The sequence below is a fragment of the Pipistrellus hanaki genome (assembly GCF_964339955.1).
Source record: "Pipistrellus hanaki genome assembly, chromosome: 10".
Classification (NCBI taxonomy): domain Eukaryota; kingdom Metazoa; phylum Chordata; class Mammalia; order Chiroptera; family Vespertilionidae; genus Pipistrellus; species Pipistrellus hanaki.
In genome coordinates this window covers 48,886,870-48,902,493 of record NC_140512.1, presented here as the reverse complement: position 1 = coordinate 48,902,493, position 15,624 = coordinate 48,886,870, and the positions used below count along the sequence as shown (strand labels likewise).

General features: G+C 38.3%; 1 protein-coding gene across 2 annotated transcripts in view; it reads left to right on the top strand.

Annotated features, from left to right (window-relative positions):
- Positions 1–6,391: 6,391 nt before the first annotated feature.
- Positions 6,392–15,624, top strand: part of AKR1D1 (aldo-keto reductase family 1 member D1) — a 76,028-nt gene continuing 66,795 nt past the window's right edge. The window contains exon 1 of one of the 2 annotated variants that reach the window (XM_084896788.1): positions 6,392–6,551. In XM_084896788.1, the coding sequence (XP_084752914.1) occupies positions 6,459–6,551 (93 nt within the window). In that variant the 5' untranslated portion in view covers positions 6,392–6,458. The remainder of the gene's footprint in view (positions 6,552–15,624) is intronic. The other variant, XM_084896789.1, reaches the window with a different exon arrangement.

The following is a 15,624-nucleotide window of genomic DNA, read 5'->3' as shown; positions in this document are numbered from 1 at the left end:
CCCTTCCACAGGCAGCGTTTCCCAGGCAGCCTAGGAGAACACCCGAGAGCCTTCCTTGTTCTCCTGAAGCACTTGGTCTCCCCGTTGAGAGTCTCTGCCAAAGCTCACTGCTGGGCTCTTCATGCCTCTGCCGCCAACACTGGCATGTCCATCATGTCCCAAGCTGTCACCGCTCTAAGCCTCCACTGGCAGTCTCCGGTCTTCCCAGTGTGCAAACAGAGCTTCCTTTGCATCTGAAGGGGGCATAATTGTAGGTAAAGAGAGCAGCCAGTGGCGAGCTTCAAGAGAGCTGTTATTTCTCATGATTGCAGACAGAGCTTTACAAACTTCCAAGGAAGCAGCCTGGTCAGCTCCAAGCTCTTCTCTGACTGGAGTCCCCTTGCCTGGGTGTGTCAGTCATGCGTGGCACAGACAGCACCGCCGACAGCTGGTCTTGCCAGCAGCATAACAACAGGTATCGTGAGGTCGGGGCTGGTGTGTGGGATGCCCATAGTGACCATTTGCACACTGTTGTGCACATCGCTCACTTCTCCTCTTGTGCTGACCTGGAGGAAGTTGCTCTCAGATATGGGAATGCACTTGAACATGACAAAGTTGCCCTTGGCACAGCCGCTGCAGGAGCTTCCCTGGGGAGCTGTCGAAAATGTAGCACACGGCTGCCCTGGGCACCGCCCTGCCATAGCGTCACGTTGCTGCCCATTTCTGTCTTATATTAAGACCTGCACATTCTCAAGCAAGTCATGCACACTCCCCTCCCACTCCTGCCACAGGCCGCCTTTAAGCTTTTGCTGTCCAGTGTGACCTGTAGCTGTCACCTGTGCCACCATGTCTTCATCCCCACAGCTACTCCCTCAACCTTCCAGGAAGGGACATCCTCCTGCACACAGCCACCCCATCAGGCAGCCACCATAGGCTTAAAGAAACAAGAATGGCAGGCCTCGTTACATTTTGGGTTTAGCATCCCTGCCATTACTTCTCAAGGTGTATTCCATGCCTTATGCGCTTCTGTCTTCCCTTTGTACATGTCCATTCAGGACCTCAATCTAGTGCTTTCCAACAAACACTGAGTTCTCCAAATAGAGCCACCTTACCTTCTGTGTGGAAGCCATTTGTGATGAGGTAATCAGGTTTATATTTTTGAGAACTTCTGGTTCCTTTTCAGAAACTTTGCCTTTTATTATATCAAACCATGCAATCTCACCCATCTCATCTCTGAACATTATTGTACTGGATTCTGAAGACATGAGTATCTATTTTGTTCTATAACATGTGGCTCTCTACCAGCCTTTGAGAGGTTTTTGTTTTGTTTTGTTTTGTTTTGTTTTGTTTTGTTTGTTTTCTTTCTCTATTTTAACATGTTCTACACCCTAATTCTAGTTTGGAATGGCAGCAAACTTGTACTACCTTTAATGTTCTTTCTTCAGCCATTCTGCTCTGACTGACTTCAATATAACAAATAAATTTTCTAACTTTGAGGAATTCCTTTCAATTACCATTGCTTAACCAGAAATAGTGTCTCTATATTTCACAGTCATTATTCTTTCATGAGTGTAGAAGAGAGAAGTGAGATGTCTGGGACTCTACAGCTCTTTATGGTAAAAACAAACAAACAAACAAACAAACAAAAAACTACCAGCAATCTAGAAATAGAGGAAATTTCTAACATAATAATGAACTTCTACAAAAACCTACAGCTAACAAAGATTTAATAGTGAGAATCTAGATACTTTCCAATTTAGACAGTGAGAACAAGCAAAGCAGTTCCATTGCATAACTCTGATCCAACATTTTACTGAAAGCCCTAGATAAAGCAATAACACAAGAAGAGAAAAGATAAGATACAGACTGTGAGGGAAGAAATAAAACTTACTTTGTTTGTAAATTCCATTACTCACTGTGTAGAAATTCCACCCAAATTGAAGAGTAAAAAAAGTCTGAAATTAACAAGTAATTATGGCAATTAAGGCTATAGGATAGGTTATGAATATACAAATAGGATAAGTTATGAATATACAATAGTCAACTGCTTTTCTAATGCACCAACGAAGAACAATCGAAATTTTAAAATTGATTTTTGGAAAAATACAACCTTCCAAAACTCAATCAGAAAAAAATAAAAAAACAAAACAAAAAACCTGACTAGGTTGATAACTATGGAGGAAATTGAAGCAGTAATCAAAAGACTTCCAGCAAATAAAAACCCTGGGCCAGAAAGCTTCATAAGGGAGTTTTACCAAACATTCAGTAAAGATATGAAACCTATCCTCCTCAGACTATACCAAAAAATTCAAGAGGAAGGAACATTTCCAAGCTCTTTCTATGAAGCCAGCATTACCCTAATCCCAAAACCAGATAAAGACACTACAAAAAAGAGAACTATAGGCCAATGTCCCTGATGAACATAGATGATTAAAAACCTCAACTAAAGTCTAGCAAATCGGATTCAGCAATACATTAGAAAGATCATACACCATGAGCAAGTAGGATTTATTCTGGGAATGTGAGGATGACACAATATCCACAAATCAATAAACATGATACATAAACAAATTGAGATAAAAAAATCACATAGTCAGCCGGGACCGGTTTAGCTCAATGGATAGAGCGTCGGCTTGGGGACTGAAGGGACCCGGGTTCGATTCCGGTCAAGGGCATGTACCTTGGTTGCGGGCATATCCCCATAGGGGCAACTGATCTGATCGACGACTCTCTCTCATCGATGTTTCTAACTCTCTATCTCTCTTCCTTCCTCTCTGTACAAAATCAATAAAATATATTTTTTTAAAAATCACATAGTCATATCAATTGATGCAGAAAAAGCATTTGACAAAATCAACACCTTTCCTTGATAAAAACTCTCAGCAAAGTGGGAATAGAGGGATAATAATAAAAGCCTTATATGATAAACCCACAGACAACATCATACTCAATGGGCAAAAACTAAAACCATTTCCCCTAAGAACAGGAACAAGACAGGGATGCCCACATTCACCACTCCTGTTCAAGATAGTACTAGAAGTGCTAGCCATAGCATTTAGACAAGAAGAAGAAATAAATGGCATCCAAATTGGAAAAGAAGAAGTAAAACTGTTATTATTCACGGATGACATGATATTGTACATAGAAAAACCCTAAAGATTCCATCAAAAAACTACTAGAACTAATAAATAAATGCAGCAATGTAGCAGGATACAAAATTAACACCCAGAAATCTATGGCTTTTTATACAACAATAATGAATTCATAGAAAGAGAAACTAAAAAAACAATTCCATTTACCATTGCATGCATATAAGCATAACCAATGGACTCAGACAATAGGAGGTGAGGTCATATGCTGTGGGAAGTTGGTGGAGGTGGCTGGGAAGAGAAAAAGACATATGTAATACTTTAAACTTCAATCAGGGGGAAGAAGACATATGTAATATCTTAAACAAGAATTTTTTAAAAAATGACTTTCCTAATGCATTTGCAAGAGACTCCAAAGTTCTAAGATACAATAATTTGGAGTTTTATTTCACACAACAATCGATATAAAGTGGTTATTAAAACTTTGTTTGTTTGTGAAGAATTGCCTTGTGGAAGACATGATCATGAAAAGCCACATAATAGCTTTACAAATTACTTTAGTATTAAATGACAGAATCATCATAGAAAGAACTTAAATTTTCTCAGTGTAAATTAATTGCATTTTATGGACAAAAGTATACATCATCTTGATATTTGCCAATCTAGCCATATGGGGAAAAAACAAACCAAAAAACAAAAACAGTACCAAAGTTTTAATTGGTGCCTTAAATCTACAGTCACACTTTCACCTATCTAAACAATACTCAATAGCCAAAAAGCAAAAGAAAGACTCCAAAAAAAAAATAATAATAATTAAATTCATATGTCTATTCTCAACTGATTTTTAATAAGGGTGCCAAACCACTAAACAAATAGTGCAGTTAGGACATTAATACTGTGTTACTCTGTTCATACTGCACTATATTTACAAAGTTTATTCCAACTCTGAAGTTCTTGGCTTCATTATCTGGAGGCTACACCATCCATACAAACTAAATTTCAACAACATTTTTTCAGCCTCTATTACATAATGATAGGCTAGTACCTCACCTCCAAGAGCTCATTGTCTAGGACAGTGGTCGGAAACTCATTAGTCAACAGAGACAATTATCAACAGTACAACGATTGAAATTTCTTTTGAGAGTCAAATTTTTTTAAACTTAATCTAATGCCACTTCTTCAATATAGACTTGCCCAGGCCGTAGTATTTTGTGGAAGAGCCACACTCAAGAGGCCAAAGAGCCGCATGTGGCTCGCGAGCCACAGTTTGCCGACCACGAGTTTAGGAGACAGATTCATCAGTGAATAATCATATTGCCCTGGATCTTATGCAATAATGCATTTTCTCCTTCTACAATATTGCAATTTTTAGCAGGTTTTATGGGAAAAGCCTTCAAAAGTACATTGATTCACCTTGGCCCCAGAGTTTTGGAATTGGTTTAGATTCATCCCAGATAAATCTCATGTTTACTTGCTAAATGTAATATAAAGCCAAGACAAAGCCAGCCTTCCACGAGGTTGTACCTAAAAGTCAGCAACCACTGCAAGGAAAAGAAATAAACTGAAATAACTCAATCAATGCTGTTAAAGTCGGGGAAGGGAAAGAAGGATAGAAGGGTGGAAAGAAGGAAGGGAGGGAGGGCAGAAATGAGCTTCCCAAAATTAACCATTTGGGTAAATCTAAATAATCTCTGACTGAAAATAAAAAGAACAAAAAACATGGGAGCTATTAAAATATGTATAAAATACATGATAGCAATAATATAAAACTCAGGAGAGTGATAAATGGAGTTCAAGTTAAACCTCTGAGAAGTTAAAAGTACAAATAATACATTTTACATAAACTCTATAGGGGTATAATTTACATACAATAAAATGTACACATATAAGAATACAGTTAGATAATATTTGGCAAAATATATCCCACCACAATTAGATACAGAAGACATTTCCATCACCTCAGAAGATTCCTTGTCCTTCCCAGTGAATTCCAACCTTCCACCCCAGATCCAGACAATCACTGACCAGTGTCCTATCACTGTAAATGAGATGTGTCTTTTCTAGAGTTTCATGTAAATTTAATTATAATCTGTGTGCTCTTTTGTGTCTTTCTTTTTCTTAAGCATGATGATTTTGATATATATTGATGCTGTTGCATAAGGAATTGGTTCCTTTGTGTTGCTGAGGAGTAATAAAACATATTCCTTTGTATGAATATGCCAGTTTATCGACCCACCCATTGATGGACTTTCGTGCTGTTTCCAGTTTGTATTCTTTTTTTTTTTCTTTCCCCACCCCCGATACCCTCTTCCACTCCCTCCCCTGCAATCACCACACTGTTGTCTGTGTCCGTGAGTTCTTTCTCTCTCTTTTTCCTTTTTGCTCAGTCCCTCCATGGTTAGAAGACAGGTTGTATTAATTGCAGTGTCATTTACAATAGCCAAGATTTGAGAACAGTCCAAATGTTCATCAGTAGATAAGCTATGGAAGAAGTAAGCTCTCTGTTTTATTGGGCTTTAAACTAGAACTGAGTCACTTCAAGGATGATTACTGTCTTTCAATGATGAGGGGAGAGTCTGCTGTCTTTCAATGATGAGGGGAGAGTCAGCTGAGAACGCCAGGAGGCAGAGGGTGTGAAACTGTTTCCTGGCTTTTCCTTTGTTCCTCTGGCCCAATGTTTCCAAGTTCACCTAGGTGGTAGCAATCCGGACCCCTGCCCAGTCCTGCTGCATCAGAATCTCCAGGGGAAGTTCTGGGAAAGGAACTATTCTAGTCTCACCTTAAGCTAGTCCTAATGTTGACCTTTTCAGGAATATGAACCAATAAATTTCCTTTATATTCTAAGAGAATTTGAGATAGACCTGTTAGTTGGTAACAAAAGCATCCTAACTGATAGAACCCCCGCTCTTTTTGTTGTTGTTGTTCAATCTTTTCTTTGCAGTGGAGTAAACATAAACTCTCAATGAGTTACACTGCAGGGGTCTTCAAACTACGGCCCGCGGGCCACATGCGGCCCGCAGAGGAGTCTGATCCGGCCTGCCAGGTTTTTTGGGCAGTGAGCGCAGCCGAGGTGTTACAGTAGGAATTAGAAGTTCATATAGTCCGGCCCTCCAGCTCTCTGAGGGACCATGATCTGGCCCCCACTTTAAAAAGTTTGAGGACCCCTGAGTTACAGTATTCTTAGGTCTCCAGTTAAGTTCAAAGGTATTTCAGTATTTCCATAGCAACCTGGAAAAAAACAGGTTGAGAAATAGATCTGTCAATCTCTTTTCCCTCCCACTGCTCCTCCCCCTGGCCCTCCTTTCTTTGGTTAAATAGGCCCTAGGACACCTGTTAAAAAGTGTTGTGAACCACTCACTCCGAGAAATCTGAAGTCCTTGGCTCTTCAAGATGGACCTCACAGCAGCAAATCACCGAATACCTCTAAGTGATGGAAACAGTATCCCTATCATTGGGCTTGGTACTTACTCAGAGCCTAAATCGGTAAGTTTATCTCTCTTTCTGTGTTTTGTTTTTTTAATAAGAAACTTTTCTAAAGTATAACCTGCAATTCATTTTGAATAGATCTCATCGATTCACTTTTTGTAATAATGAAAGCAACCTCCAAGGGCTATTGTTTGGCTGAATAAGTATTGAGCCAAATGTTAAATTAAATCAATTTGTGATTTAAAATGATCTTGGATCAGAGAATGGGACCTTTCTGCTTTCTTTACTAAAATTCAGCTGGGTGCTTATTATTTTATTAACCCCAGGCACGTGAAATTACTGAGTTTATGGCCTGTGATTTTTTTAAGTTCATATTTGAGCACATTTGATTCAGTCTAAAATACATCCAGTGAAAACCTACCATGTATGATGCACTAAGCTTCAGAAACTTCAAATATGAAGAAAATAGTCTTGCTGCCTGGGAATTAAAAATCTAACAGGATAGACACACTTTTTGTTTTTATTTTTTAAATATGTTTTTATTGATTTTAGAGAGAGAAGAAGGGAGAAGGAGAGATAGAAACATCAATGATGAGAGAGAAACATCAATCAGTTGTCTCTTGTATGTCCCCTACTGTGGGTCAAGCCAGCAACCCATCAACCCTGATTGTTAATTGAACCTGTGACCTCTGGCGCATGGGACAACACCCAACCACAAGGACCAGGGAGAAAAGTACACTTTTTAATAATTAATTATTGGACAATGACGATGAGAGTAAATGGTACCCTAAAAATACAAAAAGGATCGCTCTAAAAACACAAGAAAGGGAATGGTTAAATATTTTTGTTGGTTTTAATTTTCTTTTTCAATTATAGTTTACATCCAATATTATTTTGTATTACTTTCAGGTATATATAGCATAGTGGTTCGATAATCATACACTTTACAGTGATTCCCTGATATTTCAAGTGCCTATCTGGCACATACATAATTATTACAATATTATTGACTTGGTACTTACTCAGAGCCTAAATCAGTAAGGCTGTACTCTATTACCCAGTGACTATTTTATAACTACTGATTAATACTTCTTAATCCCTTCACTTTTCTCACCCAGCAGCCCCACCCCCAATCTGTATCTGTGAGTCTGTTTTGTCTGTTTATTTATTTTATGATTTACATTCCACAGATAAGTGAAATTACATGGTATGTCTTTCTCTGCTGACCTATTTAGTTATAATATCCCCTAGGCCTATGGGTGATATCATTCTTTCTTATGGCCAAGTAATTTTCCATTGTGTAAATGTAACACAGGTTAGAACCCCATGTTCCAGCCACCACAGCTTGCCCCTCCTGCGTGTTCGCATAGCACTTTACGCTCAACTCCATTGTAGCACTAATCATACTGTATTGTAATCATTGTTTCTCTGTGATCTTCCCCACAAGACTGAAATTCATTAGGAAAGAGACTGTCTTGTTTAGGTCTGTATTCCCAGCAAAGTATCTAGTAGGTAATAGGTGTTCAACTAATGCTTGTCAAATTAGAGAATGAGTTTGTGAAAGGGGATGCATATGTATGTGAGCATCAGAGAACATGAAGATGCAAATGGATGCAATAATAATAGCTAAAACGCTTTGAACACTTAAGCATGTGCCAGGAAGTGCTTCACATTAGATGCATTTTCTAATTTAATTCTCACAACATTATGAATGAGATACCAGTTTACCCAATTTTATAGATGAGAAAACTGAGAGATTAAGTAAATTGCCCCAAATTTATAATGCAAAGGAACAGAATATGGATTTGAACCAATGAAGTTTGGGGTCAGATTGTATGCTCTGTCTAATCCCTGTACAATATTGCCTGTTGTGAATATATCTAATATCAATGAAGCTGCATATTTCTAACTATGACTTTCTGTGTATCTTTCTTTTTTTAATTATATTTTTAAAAATATATTTTATTGATTTTTTTTTTATATATAGAGAGGAAGGGAGAGGGATAGAGAGTTAGAAAAATCGATGAGAGAGAAACATCGATCATCTGCCTCCTCCACACCCCCACCGGGGATGTGCCTGCAACCAAGGTACATGCCCTTGACCGGAATCGAACCTGGGACCCTTCAGTCCGCAGGCCGACGCTCTATCCACTGGGCCAAACCCATCAGGGCTATGTATATTTCTATATATAAGAGTACCTAGGAATATATGCCCTGAAATATATATCCTAGGATATATAAATGTTATGAGTTAGAGACATTCAAAAGCAGTCACGTGCCATTTTCCAAAAAGAGTTGGAAGTTACTTCACAAAGTATGACATATACCAATTAAAGAATATGACATAAGAGGGATAGTACTAGAAATGAAAATCATTAGTGCACAAACCACATTTGTGATCAGAAATATTACCAGTTTTAAAATAATATAGAGTTAATGGTATATGTCCCCAAAACTCTCATATGAAGAAAAATACACAAGATGTATCCAAAAGATTTAGGGAAGAGGAAAAGGGTGGAGCTGGGATTAATGTGCAAGATGGGAGTGTGGAGAACGGAGTGTCTCAGATAGAGCAGGCTCATGGCTTCCAAGCCAAACAAATGAAAATTATTTTACCATCTACCCAGGGCTGATGAGGTAGAGCTTACAACCATTTGTCCCCAAGCCAGTCACCCTGACATGAAAGAACTAAGTTAGATTTAACTTCAAAATCAGTCTTATACCTAGAAGTGATGACAAAATTTAGTCTTTCTCCATTAAACATGCCAGAGAGCCTTTTCTAAACCTTTCATTCCACAAGTGATACAAAATGAACACTGGGTTGAGGTAACTCTTTAACTGGAACTCATTCATGTTAATATTTGTCCAGTCAATATTTGTCCTGGGATCCTGTTCAGTGGTGATACAGAAGTTAGAGGGCAGCAGGGAACCCAGCAAAGATTTGGGTTTGTCTTCAGGGGTAGATGGGGTCGGAGCAGAGGTGGGAGGCTAAAATAAGGAGGAAGACCTACACTGTCTCCTCCAGCTTCTGCCTGGTTCAGATTTCACTATAACTATGGGAAGACAGTTTTATGGGTCTGTGTGAGGCTTACCAGCCCAGCTTCTCCTGACTTACAAATATTTTTTTCTCTCACCAACTTTCTTTTAAGGATGTTTGTTTCATGCCTGTGGATTAGGGAATTTGAGATGAACCAACATTTAGTGGCACTAGGCACTCTGTGCATTACCTCATCTGATGATCACTAATGAAAAAAAAAAAACTAAAGTGTACAAATTATCTATGTGTCTTTTCTCTGTGAAAGCTTCCCAAAATGCTTTCATGCATGGATGAATGCTTTTATGCAGGAGTAAAATAATCCATAACAGCCTCCAACAAATCTCCCTTATATCTGTCTCTCTCCCCATAGCTCCATCTGGGTAAGTAGGATAGGCAAGAGTCTTGAGTCTTATTTCTTTTTATTTTTTATTTTTTTTTCTTTGATAGAGATTAATTCACTTTTATTTATTTATTTTTTAAAAATATATTTTATTGATTTTGTACAGAGAGGAAGGGAGAGAGATAGAGAGTTAGAAACATCGATGAGAGTCATCAATCAGCTGCCTCTTGCACACCCCCTACTGGGGATATGCCCGCAACCAAGGTACATGCCCTTGACCGGAATCGAACCCAGGACCTTTCAGTCCCCAGGCCGACGCTCTATCCATTGAGCCAAACCGGTTTCGGCGATTAATTCACTTTTAAATATATATATATATATATATATATATATATATATATATATATATATATGTTGATTTCAGAGAGGAACAGAGGGTAAAAGAGAGATAAAAATATCAATGATGAGAGAATCATCAATTAGCTGTCTCCGGCATGCCCTGCGCTGGGGATTAAGCCTTCAACCCATGCATATGCCCTGCCTGTAAGTAGGTCTTATTTTCAGAGGATGTCTTATTTTCGGGAAAACACGGTAGCACCTTTTCTTTAACATTTAAATTTTTGAATTATATATGCACTTAGAGAGGGACAAATACTTTTAAAACTAACATCTGTGTAATCGCCATCCAGATTCAAAATCAGAATTTCCCAAACCCTGGAAGCTCTCTTGTGCCCTTCCTAATCCAAAACACTCTCTTTTTCAAGAGGTAATTGCTCTTATGACTTTTATGGCAATCATTCTCTTACTCTTTTCTAAGGGTGGCACGATTTTAATATGCATTTCTAACAATGCATTTTAATTTAGATAATTTGGGGTCTTTCTATGAATGGAAGCATACTGAATGCATTATTGCTTGTCTTGCCTCTTTTTCTAAATATGCTATAAGATTCACCCATGTTATTAATCATGTCTGTGACCATATTTATTGCTGTATAATATTTAATTATAACTTACCAGAATCAATTTTACTGTTTGTGAGCATTTGTATTGCTTCCAATCTGGGACTTTACAGGCAGTATCACTGCAAAGGATCTCACACAGATCTTACTGGACCTGAGTGCGAGTTCTTCTAAGGTATATTGTTAGGAGTGGAAATGTTATGCCAATGAGTATCAGTATCTACATTCCTAGTAGATAATGTCAATAGAGATAATTTCCAAAGCAGTCATATAATTTCCATTCCCAATTTTAATGTGCTCACATTTAGCACTCTTTAATTTACCATTAGTACTTTCTGTGGCTTAAGAGATCCTTCTCTACCCAAGTGTTAAATTGGGAAATCCGGGAACAGCCTCTGAGAAGGAGATTCGCCCTCAGAGACCAGACCTGTGAGGGTGTGTGCAGTGGGGACAGTTGCTCAGCAATGCCACAGGGAGTTCGGGAATGGGAATGGTGCCATAGAGTTGTGCTGAGTTCAGGTAAGGGCATCAGACCTTTATACCCTGTGTCATCCACAGTGGGAACCAGATGTGAGTAATGAGCAGTGAACACTTCTGAGGACTGAGGACATGCGGTTCATTATGGCATGTTCTGTGTTCTATCCCTGCTGTCAATTGCACCTATTGCTTTTTTATGCTAAATTCATCCCTGGAAGCAGCTTTTCCAGAATTCTGTTTGGTCTGTTTCCTGGGGAAATTTAAAAGAGGTAGATTAGAAGGCTGAATACAGTCCTTGCCACTAAAGCTGTCTTCAATTGTAACTTCTACTTATTGTCTTCCTCCCAGATTACGCATTCTAAGTTCCCAATATCTCTGATAGTCTGGGTGATTTACCTAGTATTATGTCCCAAATCCTCATCCCTGAGTTGTCTGAATCCCTAGTCAACTACCCTCTCAAGTCATGGCTGCTGCCTTGTCCATTAACAATCACAATTGGTAATAAGTATATCATTGGTTCACCTATCCCCTTCTGATGATAAGGTATCTTACCCCTCCCATATGGCAATTCTTTCCTTTACAATAAAGTGGCTGGTGTCACCTGGGAATTAGGACCTTTAGATCCTCAGAGCCTAAAATTTAGGGATGGGAAGCACACATTTTCCAACTGGGTAGAAAAAGGGAGATGAATCACCCCTACAGGGTTTTCAGACTCACATATTGTACTTATTGGGGGCCCAACACCTTACAAAAGATATTGCCCTAGAATATATGTTATGTCCTGGAGGACGAAATTTGATCCTATTGAGAATAGCCATTCTGTCAGGTGTGAGGTGATATCTCATTGTGGTTTTAATTTGCATTTCTTTGTTGGTCAGTGGTGTTAAGCATCTATCTTTTCATATAGCTCTTGGCTATCTGTACATCCTCTTTGGAGAAGTGTCTATTCAGGTCCTCTGCCAATTTTTTAATTGGATTGCTTTTTGGTGTTGAGTTTTGCTTGTTTTGTTTATTAAATTTTAGACATAACCCCTTATCAGATGTATCAGATGTATCACTGGTGAATATGTTCTCCCAGGCAGAGTGTTATCTTTTCATTCTGTTGATGGTTTCCTTTGCTGTGCAAAAACTTTGTAGTTTGATGTAGTCCCATATGTTTATTTTCCTTTTGTTTCCTTTGCCCAAGGAGATATATCAGAAAAAAATATTACCATGAGAAATGTCTTAGATTTTCCTCCTTACGTTTTCTTCTAGGATTTTTATGGTTTCAAGTATAACATTTAAGTCTTTAATCTATTTGGAGTTTATTCTTGTGTTTAGTGTAAGTTAGTGGTCTAGCTTCATTTTTTTTTTTTTTTGCACGTATCTGTCCAGTTTCCCCAACACCATTTATTGTATAGACTATTTTTTTTATTAACTCTTTTTTAAAAAAATATATTTTATTGATTTTGTACAGAGAGGAAGGGAGAGAGATAGAGAGCTAGAAACATCGATGAGAGAGAGTCATCGATCAGCTGCCTCTTGCACACCCTCTACTGGGATATGCCTGCAACCAAGGTACATGCCCTTGACCGGAAACAAACCCGGGTCCCTTCAGTCCCCAAGACGACGCTCTATCCATTGAGCCAAACTGGTCTCAGCTATTGTATAGACTATTGTATGTTCTTATCTCCTTTGTGAAATATCAATACTAATTGACTCATAAAGGCATGAGTTTATTTCTGAACTGTCTTTTATAATATCTCATTTTAAAGTTTGGGGTTTTTTTGGCTTCAATTTCTGTTCAAGCCCTATTAATTATATAGTCAATCAAAGAGGTTCTAGGTGTGTTTCTTCCCCAACTACTTGATATTTGTTACTATGAATCCTTTGTCTAACACCGTCTGTGCAGCCACTCTGTTCATTTTTCATATCACTTATTTTCGCAATACTAACTTTCTGTTAAAATAAGGAAGAAAATAAAATTAATGCTTCTAAGACCTTGTATGTCATCCCCGTACTAAAAAGCCATTAGAAATACAAGAGATGTTTTACCTCACTCATTTTACAACAAATCAATAGCTGCGAGTCAGATTTCACAGGTGTAATGATTTGTCGAGCATTTGGTGAGAACACTGAAATTCTAGAAACAAGCACAAGTACTTTTCAACATTTGTGAAAGATTTCAGAATGATCATCTTAATTTGAGATCAATAAAAATCAACAAGTAGGATTAAACGTCTCCCATACACAAAACCTAAAATATGATTTGAAAAATTCATTTGATGAGGATATGTGTTTATCTTCAAAGAACTCTCCATCAAAGATTATGTTCCTCATTAAGAAAGAATGGAACGAAATATAGAGAGACTTTTTTTTTTCAATAACAGTTGGCATTAAATATTATATTAGTTTCAAGAGTAAAGCATAGTACCCTAGCTGGTTTGACTCAGCAGAGAGAGCAATGGCCTGCAGACTGAAGGGTCCCAGGTTCGATTGCAGCCAGGGGCACACGCCTGGGTTGTGGGCTTGATCCCCAGTGGGGGGTGTGCAGGAAGCAGCTGATCAACGATTCTCTCTCATCATTGATGTTTCTATCTCTCCCTCTCCCTTCCTCTCTGGAATCAATAATATATATATATATATATATATATATATATATATATATATATATATATATATATATATATTTTTTTTAAAGAGTATAATATAGTAATTAGACATCTACAATATATAATTTTTGAAGTGATGATCCCAATAATACCCACCTGGGTACCCATCTGGCACCCTATATAGTTAGTACAATATTATTGACTATAGTCCCTCTGTTGTATTTTAGATTCCTGTGACTATTTTGTAACTGCCTATTTGTACTTAATTCCTTCAATTTTTTCACCCAGTCCCCACAACAACCCCTCCCATCTGGCAACCATCAATTTGTTCTCTATATCTCTAAGTCTATTTCCATTTTATTTGCTCATTTATTTTGTTCTTTAGATTCCACATATAAATGAAATCATATGGTATTTGGCTTTGTCTGCTGACTTATTTCACTTAGGATAATACCCTTTGGATCCATTCATGCTGTCACAGATGGTATACTTTAATTCTTTTTTATGGCTTTCATTTAATTATTTTTTATTGGCTTTTTAAAAATTTTTTTCACTATATATATGTACCTCATCTTCCTTATCCAGTCATCTACTGATGGACACTTAGCTTGATCCTATATCTTGGCTATGGAATCATAGTAATGAACATAGGAATATATTTATCTTTTTGAATTAATATTTTGGGTTTCATCAGACACATACCCAGAAATGGAATTACTGGCTCATAAGGTAGTTCTATTCTATTATCTTGAGGAACTTCCACACTGTTTTCCATAGAGGCTGCACCAATTTGCAATCCCACCAACAATGCATGAGGGTTCCCTTTATTCCACATCTTTGCCAACACTTGCTGTTTGTTGATTTCTTAATGATAGCAAATCTGACTGGTGCAAGGTGATATCAAATTGTGACTTAATTAGCAGTTCCCAAATGATTAGTAACACTGAGCATCCTTCCATATATCTATTGGCCATCTGTTTATTGAGACATCACAGAGCATCATGGCGGAATATATAGACCCATGTATGTCTTTCCTTAAATCTACAACTAATTAGACATCTTTAATGCAACAAAAGTTACTTTGTTCAACAAACTAGCAAGCTTGAGAGATACACACATTGGTACATCTGAAGGAGGGTGTACTGGAACACTTAAAGAGGCAAGATGAGGGAGAAAGCAGGGATGTGTCTGAATACGTGGTTCCACAGCCACCATGGCTAGCCTGTGGCCCCAGCTAATGGGGTAGTGGTGGAGGGGTCCGGGTGGAGCATCACACTATGGCCCAGTGGAGAGTAAGAGGGACAGAAACAGCATTGGCACCTGAGAACCTGCCTCCTCCCCGCTTACTGCAGTGGAGCTGGTAGCAAAAGCAAAGACATGTCTCTGGTCTCCCAGCAATATATAGCGCAGTGACTACAGCCAGGGAGGGAACCAGGTAACCAAGCACTGGGTTCACAAAGCAAACTCTCCATCTCCCACCACATCCTCACACCACAGTAGTGGGGCCCCCAGACCCAGAGGAACAAAGCACAGTGGAACAATCACCAGAGGTGGCAACTCCCTTGACCATAGTGATGACCCCCCACCCCAGGGGCAAGTAGAATTGGTAAGTGAAAACAGAAGCTTGTACTAGAGCACAATCGGTAGACAAAACAAGGACCTCTAATTATCAACCTGCTGAATTGTTAAAATCAAAACATTACCTAAATAAGAAAGATATTCACTA